Here is an 18,902-nt window from a genome sequence, read left to right as displayed (position 1 = left end):
AGAGAGGAAGCGGCGGAGCCACCCGCTGCCATCACAACTTCGCCATCACCACCCCTAGCCACACCGAGCCCCCTTCCTTCGCATCCTTCTTCCGAGACAGAAGAGCAAAAGAGCTGAACCACTGGACCATCGATTGACCTTGGGGTTGTTCCCATTCGTATTTCTTTTTCTCCATCGGACGAGGATCTTCATAATTTTGTGTATTTTGTGTATGTGTGTGTTTAAATAGATGAAGTTAAAGAACCGAGAGAGAGAGAGAGAGAGAGAGAGAGAGAGAGAGAGAGAGAGAGAGAGAGAGAGAGTTTTATTTTGAATAAAAATAGATAAAAAAATGGAAAAACAAATTATAAGGGCATAATGGTCTTTTTAAGTTGATAGGGACCAAAAACAATAGAAATATCCAATTTTGGACCAATGGTGCACCAACATTTCGTTTTGGATCAAAAGCACATAAAATTGACAACCACAGGGACCATTTTTGCAATTTTGTCTTTTTGTTTTATCACAAAAAACACATCAGTACATTACATTGTGTTCATGGGAGAAGATTGTAGGATCGTTGTTGCCTACATCTTCTAGACTCGAGATGGGAGGGTCTTAGTTGTTTAACCCAATAACGTAAACTAATTGGGGCTAAATATCCTTAAGGATCGCCCTCGTTTTATTGTTTAATCAATTTTGTTTATATTTTACATACATCGGTTCTAAAAATATGCATATCCTATTTATTTTACTATAATTAATCAAGTCAATACCATGAAAGGCCCATTCTGACTATCCCATTACCCACTTTTAAAACAGATAAGCAACTGATTCATTAGGAGTTCGCTAAGTGTGCGAAATGAATCTATATTCATGAATCACAAGCTGGCGAAATGAATCTATATTCATAAATCACAAGTCTATAACTTGATGCGTATGTTTAACAAACTAATATCATTCTCTTATTTCTTTATATTTAAGAAGTTTTATTATTGTTGTGAAAAATATCTACTAGGCCGTACAGAGTATGGTATGTTAAAATTTTTAAATTTATTATGTTGCCTATATAACTGGATGCATGATCTTCTTATCAAAATATAGAGGCCATGGAGAAGTCAAGAGGTGATGTTTATGAGGTTTTAGTACTTGATACCAGACACTCAGAGATTAAGGTGCTGTTTGTTTTTTGGAAAAAACATCTTCAAACATCTTATTGCTGCGCGGCGCAGCACACGCGCAACACTTTTTATCTCGCAGCTGTTTGTTTTTTAGAAGTCTTCAGAGTCAAAAACCTCTGCACGTGCTCTGTTTGGCGCATCACTTGTACTGCCTCTTCCAACCTCTTCTTCTTCTTTTTTTCTTGCTGTAATTTTGATAATATGTTATTGAAATTTTATTTCACCATTTTTTTTTGTTTTTTTTTGTTTATTCTTGTTGATTTTTTTTTCGTTTTTTTATATTTAATAATGATAATTTATTAATGAAATATCATTATTTTTTACTAAAATATCTTTATTTTTTTTGTTGAAATATCATTATTTTTTACTGAAATATTATTAATTGTTGCCGAAATGTTATACATTATTAAATTTTACGTATTAAAAAACTATTTTCGGTTTATAAAATTAGTTTATTTTAATTTTTTAATATCTGCAGCAGTATGCAGATGTTAAAAAAACAAACACGCTTCTTATTACACTCTGCAACCGTTTGGTCTACCTCTTCTACTGCAGAGGGTTGCAGAGGTGGTCCGCAGACTTCATGAATTTTTGCTTCGGAAAATCAAATAGCACCTAAATGCTCACAGTTGCTAGTGGAATGATATGATCATGAATAACAAAAGTATTATTAATGGTGAACTACCATGCTCTTCATCAATGGAAACAAGCCAGAAAGAGAGTGGAATTGAACAAAAACTTGGAAAATTTATTTGATTCTGTATCACCACGTTGGTTGTTAATTAATTCCCCTCACACAAACTTGATAGAAAATGGAGTTCTAACAGAGTATTTACCAAAACCCCAAGTGATAGATCCTTCCGCATATGGAGTTTTGACCACATACTGACTATCCCGTATGAAGTACATTTCAAATGTCACTTTTTGGTTCAATGCAGTGAATTTAAGCCCCCCAGTGCCAATACCTAAAGTTAGACCATCTGGAATAGAAGAACTTGTTATGGTGTAAGTTGAATTAGCTTCACCAACATTAGTCACTGTCCTTGTAAAAGTTTTGGCATCCCCTACTCCTAAAGTAACAGCAAAGGAAGGATAGTTGAGCTGTGCTTCTGGAATTACTTTTGAGCATGTAACTCTTTTCTGCACGATGATTCCAACTTGTTTGCTTGTATATCCTAAACCACACAAATAAGGTATGTAGTCATTGGGTTGTATATCAAAAATCAATCCAGGATCACTAGCTTTTGATGGGTTGACATGCCCAGAACCTATGGCAAAAATGTCAGCAGGAAGCTCTCTCTCATCCTCAATTGGGTCACCATTTAGGTTTACCTGACCTGCTGATGTCATGATTGCTGACTTAATAGCTGCAGGAGACCAATCAGGATGTGCGCTTTTCAACAATGCTGAAATCCCAGCAAGATGAGGGCATGACATTGATGTGCCTGAAATCATGTTAAATGTTGAATTTGTGGTCTTGTTTTCAACAGATACAGGCCAAGCTGCAAGAACGCTAACTCCAGGCCCAATAATGTCGGGCTTCACGATTCCTGGGCTTGCCACGCTGGGCCCTCTGGATGAGAATGATGCAACCTCAGGAGCTGTAGTTACACCAATTACAGTTCCACGAAAGATGATGGTGGCATCAGGAGATGAGGTTGAATTCAAATATGTCTTGATTGACACACCATCTGAATAGCCAACATGTGATGCAGGAAGAACATGAGCATCGGCTTCTGTAGAATCGCCATCGGTTACTTGATTTATGAGAATCATTGCAGCTCCTCCTGCGTCTTTTACTGTTTGTCCTTTGTCAATTCTTGCTACACCACCACCTCTATCACATATTACTACTTTTCCTTTGACATCGATGGATGTTAATGATCCTTTCGCACACCATGCTGCCTGTTGACCACCGGTCAAACTTGGGTAAACCAGAGGCATAAAGTTTTGAGGGAAATCTTTTGGTTGGAATAAAGATTCTCCATCTAGCAAGTCCTTGTTTCCAAGATAAACGGTTGCTCTAATGTTTCTATCAATGGTACTAGCACCAACTGTGAGTATCCATGGGGCTTCATTTGACAAAGTTGAATTGAAAGGCCCGGAGTTTCCAGCTGAACAACTTACAAAGATTCCTTTTTGAATAGCACTGAATGCACCTACTGCAATACCATCTTCATAAAATGGAACAGAAGCTCCACCAAGTGAGAGTGAAAGCACATCTACTCCTTCTTCAATGGCGGCATCCATGGCTGCTAAGATAGCACTATCAGAACACCCAAAATCATCGCACACTTTATACATGGCCACGTGAGCAAGTGGTGCCATTCCTGCAGCAGTGCCTTTAGCCATTCCATAGACATTCGCCCCATCAACAAAGTTCCCAGCAGCAGTACTAGAAGTGTGGGTCCCATGTCCCTCATCATCAAGAGGTGAACCAGAAGCACTATCAGTAAAATCCCTTGCTCCAATCAACTTGTTGTTACACCCTGCAACTTCACATTTACCTTTCCATTTTTGAGGAGGAGGAGGGACTCCTTTGTCATCAAAAGAAGGATGACCTGGTGTAATTCCAGTGTCTAGAACCCCGATTATGATTCCCTTTCCATAGTTTGATCCTCTCCATAATCCTAGATTTTGATGCAATCCCAAGAATCTGGGAGTATGTGTTGTATGCAGCTTGTACACCCTCTCACGTCTTGCAGATACAAATCCATCCATGTTTTCCATGGCTTTTACTTGATCAACAGACATCTTGGCTGCAAACCCAGTGAACACACTGTGATATGCATGAATCATGCTCGGTTTTTCATCCGATCCAGTGCTGCTTTCAGACAAATAAGAATTGTACCATTTTTCACGGTCTTCTGGTTTAGCAAACACAATGTTGTTAGGAGAATCTAAGTGGACAATATAGGTATCCGCTTGGTTGGAATTCGCAGAAGTGGTGTCAAAGATGTTGGTGAAAGTAAGAACCAACAAAAAAGAAAGTTCTGGTAGGAAGTGATATCTCTTCCTATCCATGATTATTGAAGAATTTGAGTATATATCTTGTTGAATGTTTGTATATTCTATATATAGCACACAGGACGTTTTTGGATAGAGCTTTATTAATGATATTTGGCAAATGACCTTTCTTTTTGGATTTTGGGAAAGGGCTAAGCTAAAAAAAATTCTTACATAGTAAGTAGCTATGGGGATTACTTCTAAGCAGCATTGTTGGATTTGCCAACAAGGAGTAAATAAGTTTGATATAACCAAGAATAGAAGCATGATATTTAGTTGACTTTTTCTCTTAATTTTGGCTAAAGTTAAGAACTTGTATCTATTATTGAACGGATCTTCTTTAATTTTTAGGCATTTTATTAATCTGATTTACTAACAGCAGGGCCTATGCCCCCAAGGATTTTTGATGGACAATAAATTTAGTCTGCTAAATTGGGCTTAATTATTCATTTTATAATAAAGGCCCTTAATGGCCTAAGAACTAAGGTAAAACAAATACAAAATGCAACCAAGTCTTTTGACTTTCAAAGTTCAAACCCCACCTAAATTACTCCTCTGGTTGTATTGTATCCTCAAGAGTTATTCACAAAATACGTTCAAGCACTTAAATACAGCGACAATTACAGTTGCCAATTATAACCCAAACCAATTCTTTAATTGAAATCACAATATTTGTCCAGAAAACATCACTTGTCGGATAACTATAAATGTACAAAATTGTTATTAAATACACAAATTAACTGTTACGTTCAAAATTTAATACGAAAACAAGTAAAATAAATGATTGAAAGAGAAGCTCTTTATGCATACATATAAGAAATAGTACATTTTTACCTCGAAGAATTTAAACAGAGACTGAAGCCACAGACAAGTTGAAAAGAATAGCTAGGATACTATAGATTCAAACAGCAAAACAGGGTGGTGGCGAAAACAGTCGCCGGCGATGGCTGCAACAGTAGCCGGCGGTGGCGGCAATAGTCGCTGGTGGTTATGGTACTGATATCGGCAAACATACGCTGGTCATATTTGTTTAAAAATCCAAAAACGATCTAATTAAGATTTCTAATTTTAACACGTGTTACTCTTTAATGAAAAGCGTGTTCATTCTCCTTTAATCGCACTTTAAGGCTTGGGGGAATGGTAGGGGTGAGGTCTTGCCACCGTGGAAACGGAACACCTCCCTGTGGGTGCGGTCTCGGCCACAATGTGGTAGAAACTCACCGCACCTTTTTTCTTCTTTTCCCATTTCTTGACTGCATGAATTTTGAATATATAATACCATGTTATATGTAACGAGATAAATGAACCTTTCCTAATAAGGAACTCCTAATAACCGTATTTTATCTCTTCTATTTCTCTTTTTTCTAGTAGTGCATGCACTAACATATCCTAGATTTGACGTTATTCCAAATCAAATGCTTGATTACCAAAAATTATCGTATTTTTAATGTTGAATATCCCTAAAAAGAAAATTTTGTTTAAAGAGTTAATTTGCATTTTGGCATGTAAAATAAAAAGTAATAAGTAAAACAGGCAAAGAAGCATATTTTTGTTTTTTTGATTTACATATTCGTTGTGACGTAATGTATTAGTTTTAATCATATTCTAAGCAAATCTTGTTGATAAATATTTCTAACAAGACTCCAATTTGCCTACTTCTAAGAATATTAACATATTTATTTTGCTAATAAATGGTTGTACATAAAATAGACATTGACTAGCGGCGGCAATGATGCTACCAAAGCTCTCCTCCTCTCTTCTTCCTACTTGGTGCCGCTAATGATTCTCCTCCACTCTTCTTCCTAATCGGTGATGTTTAATCCTCTCATTCTCTCAAATATGAGAAATAAGTGAGGAGTATTACCGATATGGATCACAATCATACTCTTCGATACCTAAGTTAGATCAAAGGGTATTGGTAAAGTGTATAGTAGAAAAAATTGAGTCTATCTTCATGTGTTGTTTACCGTCTATATTTATAGAGGGAAGCTTATGTCACATGGTCGGGGGTTTCTTTTGGTATTTTCCCTCCTTCACTACAAACAAAATTACAGTTAGTGGCACAATTTTTTAGTGGAACATGTTTTTATCTGCCACTAAATCACTGAAAAATTGGATTTTTTTGTTGCCAGCTTCTATTTCCCCCCAAAATAAAAAATTCCCAAAGTTTAAATTGTAAAGGCCGCTTCTAGTTCCCCACACCTTTCCTTGCCTAGTTATCGTTTTGAGATCGGATATTGCGTTGAGCTTAATTTCATAATTTCCTTGTTTGTGGTGGTCGTATCAAGGTACTCTCTTCCTGATTTTTGTTTTGTAACCCTAAATTATGGTGGTATTGACTTCAATGGTTGTTCTCCTAGCTTATTATATTGTTGTAGGGTTGTGGTGCTTTTGTACTTGTATTATTTATTTATATAAATTTATTGTCCCATAAGATCTTAATCTTTCTTAGGACCGTGTATTCCAAGTAGCGTAGATACAAGATGCTTTTGTTGTATTCTCTTTCCCGGTAGGAATTAGTCTGGTAGATACTTGATGCTTGCTTTATCTTGTTAGACGGGTACGTATTGTTTTGTCCGGCTAAATTGAGTGGGATCCCCCCTTAACTAGTTTTTTTAGCAAGGTCTTGAATTCTTTCATTTTTTATTTTATTTTAGAATGATTATTTACACATCTTTATGATAAAATTCAGTATCATCATAATCTTCATTGACCGATGCAGAAAAGGCAAGAACTGAATTGTTAGTCGATAAGATAGAAATTCAATAAACCACCACCAAATTAGAAAGAAAATCAACATTATCATTAAGAAAAATCCATTTCTTCAATATCATATCAATAATGGCTCTCGATTTAATTGTAATCTTCAGTGACTTTAGGCACTTTCCCGTGCTTTCAACGATTTTTTCTGCTTATCATATATTTTGTTTTCGACTATCGAGTTTATCTATTGCATTACTAGGTACAATTCCCTCTCATTTCTATTTAATACTTCTTTTAATAGGTTGTATAGTATACGGATGAAAGTGGGTCCAAACCAGCCCCAGAAAACCCAGTAACCGGTTAACGGGATTTTGTAGGACCGAAAATCGGACTGCTATATAGGAATCGGTTCCGGTTCAGTTCCGGGTAAGGTACCAGGTAAAGTGGGTATAGAACCGGATAACCCGAAAACATCAAAGTAGGTCGGATGGAACCACGTCAAGTAAGTCTAGAACCGGAAAACCGGAATTTTTTGGTAATTATTTTGTGGGTTGAACTTTGAAAACTTTCAACTTTGATATCCCGATTACGAGGACTATAAGTCATTGAATATTAAACCAAAAATGACAAAATTATAGTCTAAAATCATGTACAAACTCTAAACTACACGTTGGAAAAAACCTAATGATAATTCGACTTCAAACAAATTAGATATGCATGTTTTAAAATTTCATAGAATACCAAAAAAAATTGAAAAATAGAAAACTTTCCGCTTTGATATCCCGACTTTAGGGGACTATAATTCAATGAATATGAAACCAAAAATTACAAAATTATAGTCGAAAATCATGTAAAAACTATAAACTACACTCTGGAAAAAACCTCATGTCAATCCAACTTCAAACGAATGAGATATGCATGTTTTAAAATTTTGCACAAAAACTGGTTTCTGTAACAGCCCAAAAATTTTACAGAAAATTTTAACTTTTATAATCATAAATACCAACCACAGTTGTTTCCAGAAAATCCCATTACATAACCATAGTGTTTTAAAAGATCTGACTATCAAAACCAAATATGAAAACACTGGAGAATGCATGTCGTGCCATCAAGCCGCGCCCTTGCCCTTAGAACTAGAAGCACCTGAAACATCCAACCAAACTGTAAGCACATGCTTAGTGAGTTTCCCAAACACGCAAACATAAAATCGCATAATGTCATGCACACATACATATAAGTTTTCCCATGGACTCCCTCCATGGTCTTCAACAGAATGACAGGGCTACCCCCATGGTCTTATATCCCTGGGCCATGGGCTCCTCCCATGGTCTTCATATAAGTCCACATATAGATCAGATAGCAAACAATTCCATATTCCAATACAAATCATCACATAACAGTTAATGGGCCGGCCTTGGTGCCTTCGACCCATGAGTGTAGTGAGAAGACTCACATTGAATACTGAACGATAGCTGACTAGGTCCCGGCTCAGAATATCATCTCTACTCAACCCCTAAACAGAAACAATTCCTTAAATACAACTCAAAATGCCCCAATACCCCTTACAAGTCAAACTCGGTCAAATATTAAAGTCAAAGGTCAAACTCAATGGTCCTGTAACATCCCAAAAATCATGACCAAAAATTACATTTTAAAACCTTAATAAAATCCATAATTGTCAAACCATTCATTCAAAACATATTTAATCAGAGTATTATGTCTAAACATATCATATCAGAGTAAAACATCACAGGCTAAAACATCATGGTGTGTGCAATGCAGTCATCCCGAGCTCTTCCCTCCGCTACTAGAAGTACCTAAAACCAAAACTGAAAACCGTAAACACAAAGCTTAGTGAGTTCCCCATACTACCACATACCATACATATAACACATATAACACATACTGGGCCTTGCCCACTGCATCGGGCCCCACCCGGCATCGGACCGAAGTCCGACATAAATTGGGCCCCCGCCCCCGCCCACACTCACTTCTCTCCTATCTCGGGCCCTCCCCTGCTCTGCTACTAAAGAGATACGATACCCCATCCATACTCAGCTAGTGATGATATACGGGACCTCACCCCCACTTACCTCCCTACCATGCACATACAAGTATCACACAGACAACAAGTATAACTAACATACTAACATTCCTCGGGCTTGCCCCGACATCGGACCTTGGTCCGGAAACATACTATCATACAATGCCCAGGGCTAACCCCCGGGTCTTCCTACCATACATAAACTAAATGGGTCGACATTGTGGCCGTAGACCCATGCACACAGTGAGGAGACTCACCTTGCACTACTGAAGTCCTGCTAAAAACTCCTCTGGCCGCTAACTGGAACTTCCCGAACTGCTGATCCTTCGGCTCCCCGAGCTATTAATACCAAAATATCACTTAGTCCAATTCAATAACCCTTCATAGGGTAGAATGACAATTCTATCCCTAGGCCAACTTGGTCCATAACTAAGGCCCAAACCATAATGAAAAAGGCCCAACACTAGGTAAGCTTCCCAAGCCCACTAGTGGCCCACTAATGGCCCAATTTGCTAAATTGGTCCAATCCCTTTAATGGGCCTTACCCTAAGCCCAAACATTTCCTTGGCCCATATTATCTGACTTCTGATGGCCCACTAAGGCCTAAGGACCCAAAGCATGGCCCAAACCGAGGCCCAATAACGCAAAGCCCAAACTGACAGAGTACGCGGGGCATACATTCACGTACGCTAAGCGTACTGTAACACCCTGTTTTGAAAAGTACTTTGTGGCGGTCTCGGAGGCCCATGGTATAAGTAATTCGGTCTTTTAGGGTCCCGGGAATTATTCGGAAGGTTTAAGGCTTGGGTGCGTGGTTAGGAGCGTAGGGCTTCTCGCCACCTTTTCGTGGATATAAAGTTCGTCGGAAACGGACTTAGAATGAAGAAGTTATAGCACTTTAAAGAATTTGGCATAAATGGTCCCTAATGGAAATGTTTGGCAAGCAAGTCCCATGCATGCAAGGGAAGCATGCACGTGTCCGGCTGGGTACGCCCAACGTAAGCTGATGTACGCCCAACGTAGTGGAGTAAATGATCGCGGGTATGGGGAGGAGTACGCCCAACGTACAAGAGGTACGCCCAGTGTACTCTCAGAGACCCTAAACCTTAATTTTTGGGGCTAACCACTATATAAAGAACATTATGGATCAAACCCTAGCCTCCTTATCAACCACCCCAACCTCAAAGAACCCTAAAACGTCTCATCCTTCCATCTTTGGGTGATTTTGACTTCAAGAAGCTCATTTCAGGTGGTGTAAGCTTGGAAGAGGAAAAGAAGAAGTTGGGAAGGAAGAACTTGGGAAGTTGGAGCTCATAGATCTGGAATAGCATCATCATTTGAAACTCTTTGGAGGTATAAAGTTCATAACTTTACCTAAGAATACTTAGATCTAGTGTAGTTTGGTTTTGGAGTCATTTTGGTCCCAAGAATGGACCTTTATGATGAAATCTCTTTTTGAGCTTAGGGTTGCCACCCTCAGAGCTAAAAGGGTCCCATAAGCATTAAAGTCTCCATCTTGAATGTCTTAATGGGTTCATGCATGAGATCTAGCCATCTTCATGGAAGTAATGCATCATTTTTGGAGTTTGGGCTTGTTTGGGCCAAGTAAAGTCACTAAGTCAGTGACTTTATGGATTAAGACGTGGAAAAGGATCAGGATCTGTGATATTGGGCCACGATTTAGGCCATGCTTGGGTATTTGGGCTTTGATGGGCCATCAGGAGTCAGTTATTATGGGCCAAGAATATGTTTGAGCTTAGGGAAAGGCCCATTAAGGGGATTGGGCCCAATGTAGCAAATTGGGCCATTATTGGGCCACTAGTGGGCTTGGGAAGCTTACCTAGTGTTGGGCCTTTTTATATTGCAGTTTTGGGCCTTGGAAATGGACCAAGTTGGACTAGGGGTAAAATGGTCATTTTACCCTAAGGAGGATTATTGTTTTGAACTAACTGATATTTCGGTATGGATAGCTTTGGGAGTCGAGAGCTCAGTTGTTCGGGATTTTGGTGAGGCAACGATTCGGGAGTTCGACTCTTCAGTTCAGATCGGCGGTGTGAGGTGAGTTATCCTCACTATATCAACAGGGTCTAAGGCACCAAGGCCGGCCCTTATAGATTTGTATTCGGATTATGGCATGTAGGGGTGTTCAAAAATATCTGTATCCGATAATCCAAAGCAAAAAATCCGAAAATCCGATCCGAAATTATCCGAAATTTCGGATACCCGAATTTTCGGATATCCGACTTTTCGGATTCCGATTCGGATAGTCGTTTTATAAATTTTCGGATATTTCGGATATCCGATATCCGAAAAATATAAAATATTAAACTATTTTTAATGTGTTTATCAATCCATACTCATGCGTCTATGCTGAATTGTTTTGTAAGAGCATAATTAATTATATATTTTTCTTTGATCAATGCTTTGTGCTGTTTTAAGCCTTAAGTATTTTTCTTTATTGAAATAAATTCGGGTATTTTATTCTTTCATTATTACTTTTATTGTCGGATATTAAGAGTTATCCAAGAAGGAAAACAAAATTCATCATTTACAAAAATATGGATATTTACTGTTCCATTTTGACTCCAGTTGTTCTTTTGCAAATAGAGATTCTAATTTGGTATGCTTTACATATATACACTATCTTTTAAATGTTACTGTGATACTAGATTGGTTAGCGTGTCTTCGATTTCACTTAGACGTTTTCACAAATTCACAAAAATTAAGTTTTTTAATTGTTTATCTTGTTACATATTACATCTCGTATAGTTAATTTTAATTGTGTTTAAATTAGTTGGTTGTAAAATATTGTATATTTTCGGATATCCGATTTGGTATCCGGATCCGTATTCGAAATTTCGGATACGGATTCGGATATCAAAAATTCACTATCCGAAATTTCGGATATCCGGTTTTGAACACCCCTAATGGCATGTTATGTTATTGATTTACATCCTGGTAGTTAGGATGGGAATATGCTTATGCTTAGTGACCTGGTTAGGTCGGTGTCCTGGTTATAGGATGATGTTATGCTATTATAATCTATTAGATCGGTATCCTGGTATATAGGATGATGCTATGTTAGTGACCTGGTTAGGTCAGTATCCTGGTTATAGGATGTTGTTATGCTATATGATCTGTTAGATCGGTTTGTTGTCTATAGACTGTTATGTGATTATCTGTTATATATGCACATGGTTGTTTGATTGGGGGTTTGGGTTGAGGCGGTCCTGCTTTGTGCTGAAGGCCAACATACCCAGGGCGGACCGGATACACTGCAGGCCCAGGAGGGCACATAGTCAGGTCGAAGGCCCAATGAGCAGTCCGGATAGGCTGAAGGCCTTGCGAGGCGGTCTAGACGTGCCGAAGGCTCGGAGGGCGGTCCAGTCAGGCTGAAGGCTCATTATGTATACTGTAGACTCAGAGAGCGGACCAGGTGGACTGAAGACCCGGTGCGGGCGGACCAGTCACATTGTAGACTCGAGATGCATGGCTGTTCTGTTTACTTATATGTTGTTATGGTTATATCGGTATGTCGTTGGTATTTTGGGGGTAACTCACTAAGCTTTCGCGCTTACAGTTTCAGTTTATTGTTTCAGGTTCAATGGATGGCCGTGGGAAGGCGAAGGCGTGACCGTACACTTCCTCGATTGATGATTATGATTTCTAGGAACTCTGATGTTTAAACTATTTTGAAAACAATTTGTAATGACACGAATGGTTTTAAATGATTTAAAAAGTTTTAAATTGGCTCGAATTTTTGGATGTTACACGTACAGGCTAGAAGGTGCGTACGCTGGGCGTACCTGCACGTACGCTCAGCGTAAATCCCCTGCTAAGTCCTTTTTCCATTAAGTGCTTAATAATCCACTTCAGAAGTTACAATCACAGATTCTGGTCCTTTTCCACGTCCTAATCCATAAAGTCACTGACTTGGTGACTTTACTTGGCCCAAACAAGCTCAAACTCCAAAAATGATGTATTACTTCCATGAAGATGGTGTTATCTCTTGCATGAATCCATTAAGACCATCAAGGTGTCAACTTTCTGACCTAGAGAATCATTTAGCACAAAGGGTGGCAACCCTTGGTCTGGAAATCAGATTTGGGCTATAAAGCTTCCACCTTTTGGACCAAAATTACTTCAACACTAAACCTCACTAGATCTAAGCACCCTTAAGTTATGAACTTTATACCTCCAAAGAGCTCCAAAGGATGATGATATTCCAGATCTATGAGCTCCAACTTCCCAAGTTCTTCCTTGCCAACTTCTTCTTTTCTTCTTCCAAGCTTACACCACCAAAATGAGCTTCTTGAAATCAAAATCACCCAAGGATGAAGAGATGAGGCGTTCTAGGGTTTCTCTGAGGTTGGGGAGGCTGATAAGGAGGCTAGGGTTTGAGCCATTATGTTCTTTATATAGTGGTTGGCTCTAAAATTAGGGTTTCTAGACACTGGTCGTACGCTGGGCGTACTTCCTGTACACGGGGCGTACGCCTAAGGCACCCGTGACCATTTCCCTTTATACGCTGGGCGTACCCACGCGCCTTCCACTTTGCATGCACGGTCCTTCCTTGTCAACTTTTTCCATTAGGGACCATTAATGCCAATAACTTCCAAGTGTCATATCTCCCTTATCCAAGGTCCGTTTCCAACGAACTTTATCTCCACGAAAAGATGGCGAGAAGCCCTACGCTTCTAGTGACACACCCGACCCAAAAACCTTTCGACTAAAACTTCAAGACCCATAAAAGACCAAAACGCCCCTAGCCTTGGCCTTTGAAATTCATAAGCGAATACTTTCAGCACAGGGTGTTACAGGTCCGCATTGACCCAACACGCCGAGTTGTCCATCAACTCGTCGTGTTTCTCCATTAACTGCACAGATCAGGAAAACTCTCATCAACTCGCCGAGTTTACTAATGAACTCGCCGAGTTAGCCAGAAATCCAACAACTTAATGCATTAAGATGTTTCCCTCGAATCTAAGAACTCCAAATCTCAGATCTCCTCCGAAATGATGTCTAGAAGGGTAAAGTTTCCAACTTTACCCTTCGGAACCATCGAAAATGAGTCAAACCCGAACCCTAGACTCTTTAGAGTGAGGCTTGACCCATTAAGCCCTTAAACTCTCAAAACATAGTCCCAAAATACAGATCTGACATCCAAAGGCTGGAAAATCACGTAAAGTTTCCAACTTTACGTCCATGCATGCTAAAAAGAAACCCTTGGGCTCAAGATGGGCTAAAAAGGAACTTATTGCATGAATGGGACCTAGAACTTAGTAAAGCTTGCAACTTTAAGCCAAAAGGGGCCATAAAATGGTCAGATCTAACATAACAACCCCTGGAACACTCAACTTCTTGGACAATCCACCCATAAGCCCAAAATCAAGATAAAACTTCAAAACAAAGAGATCTGAACGATAACAAATCAAGGTATAAACTTGATACCTCCAAGAGACTGCAATAAGTGGGGGGATTCTGGATCTAAGTCTTCCCTCCAAGTTTACACCTCCAACTTCAAAGCTTCTTCAAAAGAGCAAAAAAGATCAACACTCAAGACCCTCCACAAGCTCACATACTCACAAAAGAAGATGATGTACGCTATTAGGGTTTTCTGGACAGAGGAGGCTGGTAAGGAGGCCATCCAAGGGACTTAATGCCTTTAAATAGGGTGCAACACCCTAAAAATTGGGGTTTCCTTCCCAGCCGCCAACTCGCCGAGTTGAAACACCTCGACTCGCCGAGTTGGTTCATTAATTTTCGCGGCCAAAGCCCTCACGACACGCCGAGTTGAAGCTTCCAACTCGCCGAGTCCAAAGGAAAATACAAACAATTTGAAGAATAAGCTCATACCTAAACCAAGCGTCACAGTTCCGGTTTTGGTTCTTAAACCCGGTTTACCTGGACCGAAGGACCCGAAACCCGGATAAAGCCATTCTTTAAACCTGGAATCCGGATTTGTTCTACATATTCTATTTCTAATGGTTCTGGTTCTAGCCCGATTTTCTAGTTTTAATTCTCATCTCTTTTACGCTCTTCTACCACATTCTTCCTCTTTCTCTCTAAAAAAATTAGCCGCCACCACCACCTTCAGCCACCGTATTTAACCTGCACAACACCGCCTAAAGAAATCATTTCCATCACCATGCTTTTCAACTTTAATAAAAATTGAAAAATGTGTTCATGATTTATTACAAACCATTACAGTTGAGCAAAATTTCACCAGGTCCCAATTCTTCAATAGCTTTCGCAAGCTCATATGCTGAAACATTCACTAGTTAAACAAAAGTAGTTTGGTAAAAATGAAAAGTGAAAATTATGTTTATTTTGTTACATTTGGTAATTATTGGTGAAGGAATGTAACGTAAGTATTCTGCTACTATGAGTAAAGAATTATATGTACGTTGCTGTTTTGTGTAAAGAAAATGTAAGTACACTGATATTATGAGTTACATACGTTGATATTATCAGTAAATAAAATGAAACTATATTGCTATTATGGGTAAATAAATGTAAATATATTGCTTTAATGGGTAGAAATTAAAATAAATTGCCTACATTTGTAAAAAAAAGTACATTATATTATTATTTCTCATTTTGTTTTGCCATCATTTTTCATTAGATGGTTCTTATTTTCATTGATTATTTTGGAATAAGAATCGTTGAAGCATTAGTTGATGGGAGAACAAACGAGGAGCCGAGTTAACTTATGATGGAGTAAGAGAAAGTCTTGATTTTGCTCTCTAATTTCAAGATATTTATTAGTTTTCTTTAGATTTTCTTGAAATCTAATATGTTTTATACATATTTGACTTCTTTTAAGGCTATCTAATTATAAGAATTTTATTATTTCTTCAGACTTTACCATCTTCATTTTCTATGTTTTAGGTCTAGAAGAAACTTCAAGAACAGTTGATAGCAAAACAGCAAAACAAGAAGTGATCAGTGATGTTTGGGTCAAAACCAAGCCCAATGAGACAAATTGGGAAAAAAAAGGCATAGGATGTCTTGTGGTGGGGTGTGTAACATGAGATTTTTAATGGGAGGAGCTATGCATCCTACTTTTATATATATATATATATATATATATATATATATATATATATATATATATATATTGATCTAATATAACATCCTACTGTCATTTTTTGTTTACTATAGCATCCTACTTTCATATCTTCTCCTTACAAAACTTTGAGACAAAGTTATAATTGGGTCAAATTTTCAAAATACAATGTCTTAAGAAGAAAAATACCGATTTGATATTGTTAATATTGCATATAATGGAGATTAGTTTTATTTCTTTAAAAATAAACATACACACCAAGAATCAAACCACATATCAATCCATATTTATAGTTAACAATTTGAAGGAAATTTGAAGAAATCCTAATTATAGCATTCTACTTCAAAGTACATTGCTATAATGGGATTAGTTATATTTCTTTCAATATAAATGGTTCCTGTTTTAAAAAATGCATAAATGGACAGAAATAGTTCATGTGGTCGGGAAAAAAAAATCCAGAAATGTTCCCTGTTTAGAATAAACTCACAAAGGTCCTTGTTTAAATAAATACAGAAACTATCCCTATTTAAAAAAAATTGTAAAAATGGTCCCTCTCAAAAATATTAACAGAAATAGATCCTGATTGAAAAACACAGAAATGTTGACTTTATAGAAAAAATTCACAAATGATCCCTGTTTATGAAATTATACAGAAATAGTCTCTGTATAAAAAACTGCAGGAATGGTCCATGTCAAAAAAATTAACAGAAACAGTTTCTGATTAAAAAAATGCACAAATGGTCCCTTTTTTTTAAAGCATACAGAAATGGTCCCTGGTTAAAAAATTCCAGGAATGTTTCCCTTATCAAAAACATTAGAGGCCTCATCAATCCAAAGAAGATTTTTTACTAAAAGAAAAATGAACTTCTACACTTCATAACTCTGCATATATCAAAACCACAATGTCATATCTTCATTTGATTCCTAAATGAAACTAAAATGTAACATGAAACTTTAATAAAGCCACAAAATGAAAACAAAATATCGATTTTAAAACTTGAAAATCTGACCCGAAACAAACAAAACTGATGTGGATCAACAACATAGAGTACACCAATGAAAAGCATCCATCAAATCTTTCAAAACTTCTTTCTTTTCTTGTTTTGACCGGAATCACTGTTTCTAAACCCTTTAAAATCATTAGTAGTTTCAGCAGTGTTTTGTTTCTTCATTCCTTTCTTTCCACCAAATCCATACTTTGAATCCCTAAACTCCCTACTCTTCCTCTTTCCATTCCCATTCCCTCCTTTTTGCTCTTTCCCTTTCCCTTTTCCACCTGACCTATCCCATGGTGACACCCCTTGTCTCTTATTCTTCTTAAATGTATCCGATTCCTTTCCTCCTTCAAATGGCAAACCCATGTCACCATCTTTCTTCTCAGCAAACCCACTTTGTTGTCTCTGTTTCCTCCATTTCTTAACAGATTCAATCTCATCTTTCTTCTGTTTCACCCTCTCTTTCTGTTTCACAGCTTGTACTTCTTTAGCCTTCTTTTTATTATCCCTCATCTTTCTTCTTTCTTCAGCTTCTTCCATTCTTCTCTTTTCAGCTAAAAGTCTACCCTTGATTTTCTCCATGTGGGAATCAGTTTTCACCATTTCAGCATAGTAGTCTGTGGGACGAAGGAATGGGAGGCCCATGGTTTGGAATTTCAGAAAGGCTTCACGTGTACCTTCTAGTGCTTGAGTGTAGAATGCCAGCTCACGTGCCAGGTCATCGTTTACATCTACTTCTTGTTCTTGTTGGATGTCAAGTGAGAGTTTGTGGATCCAGTCAATGTCTTCAGGCCAGGTGATGTCATTAAGTTTATCGAGTAGACCTTCTTTGTTGTATATGGAGGTTTTTGAAGGTTCTGATAATTTTATATCTTCATCTCCTTCTGACTCTGATTCTGATTCAGAATCTGTTTCTTGTTCCGATTCAGAAGCCTCCACATCGAGATCTTCAGGTAACAATTCTGGTGTGGGCTTTTTTATGGCCATCTAGTCTGTTACGAAATATCATTCAGCAAATCTTTTGTGAGTATACCACAAATTCAAACTAGAAACAAGTATTTCAGCTACCAAATTTCCTATCGACCAACATTCGCACAGTTACAAAAGAAAAACGAATCCAATAAGCATATTTGTACAACGATCCTACATAATTAACAGCAACAGACTGGTCATTATCGAGTAACTCCTTTTCCATGTGTAAATGTAGAAATTTACATAATTTATCTGATGAAAAACTACATGAATATTCAGGTTTCTCGCTAATCTGAGAACACCAAACTTGCGAAATCATACATGTAATGGACGTATGCATAGAAAACAGGAGTCCGACTATTTGACAGCAAACTACCTGGATAAGTGATGAAATTCGTAGACAGATGATGTAGAGAACTAACCTTGAGAAGGGCGAGACAGATGTGTGGATGTATAAACCCTAAACCCTCAAAGAACGCAGTGTATGTTTCGGTGGCGATTGTCTATATTATATATAGGCCCAGAAATAAAGCCCATAGAAATGACATTTAGTATTTGAGTCCATTAACCTAAACCTCATAATCGTTGTGCGCTGCCTTATCGGCCTTATATATAGGCCCAACGTCTGGAATAAAGCCCATAAAAATGATCCACTATTTGGTTTAATAAGCATCAAGAAGAAAAGAAAAAACAGTCCACTAGAACAGTGTGTTGAAAAAGGATTTACCAATTCGTTATATTCTTTTTTAAATAACTTACGAAAACATGTTAACCAACTTAGTAAGTAACAAAATAAACGGCCTCAAGAACATTTTTGTAGTTTTATATAATGGTTGTTAGAATTAGTTGGTTAGAAATTGTTAGTTAGAAGGTTTCGGGTTGATTTGTTGTATATATGTAGCTTGCTATTCATTTTTTAATCAATTAATGAGAAGTTTTCCATTGAATCATGG

At 37.8% G+C, this 18,902-nt stretch overlaps 1 protein-coding gene and 1 pseudogene across 2 annotated transcripts; both read right to left on the bottom strand.

The window, feature by feature from the left end:
- Positions 1-1,857: 1,857 nt before the first annotated feature.
- On the bottom strand, positions 1,858-4,202 carry LOC145120215 (subtilisin-like protease pseudogene; annotated as a pseudogene).
- A 12,669-nt stretch (positions 4,203-16,871) lies between these two features.
- Positions 16,872-18,466, bottom strand: LOC145121070 (rRNA processing protein-like protein). 2 transcript variants are annotated; one of them, XM_079056851.1, is made up of 2 exons: positions 18,372-18,466; positions 16,872-17,969 (listed from the first exon to the last, which is right to left on the bottom strand). In XM_079056851.1, exon 2 carries the CDS (start codon positions 17,962-17,964, stop codon positions 17,062-17,064), a length of 903 nt encoding a protein of 300 aa, XP_078912977.1. In that variant the 5' UTR covers positions 17,965-17,969; positions 18,372-18,466; the 3' UTR covers positions 16,872-17,061. The 2 variants fall into 2 exon arrangements, with proteins under 2 accessions (XP_078912977.1, XP_078912978.1); XM_079056852.1 differs by having other exon boundaries at positions 18,326-18,418.
- Between the last annotated feature and the right edge of the window lie 436 nt (positions 18,467-18,902).

This window comes from Lactuca virosa, chromosome 6, assembly GCF_052849685.1.
Source record: "Lactuca virosa cultivar CGN04683 chromosome 6, Lactuca_virosa_CGN04683_v6, whole genome shotgun sequence".
NCBI classification, from domain to species: domain Eukaryota; kingdom Viridiplantae; phylum Streptophyta; class Magnoliopsida; order Asterales; family Asteraceae; genus Lactuca; species Lactuca virosa.
This window is presented reverse-complemented; position numbering and strand designations above follow the sequence as displayed.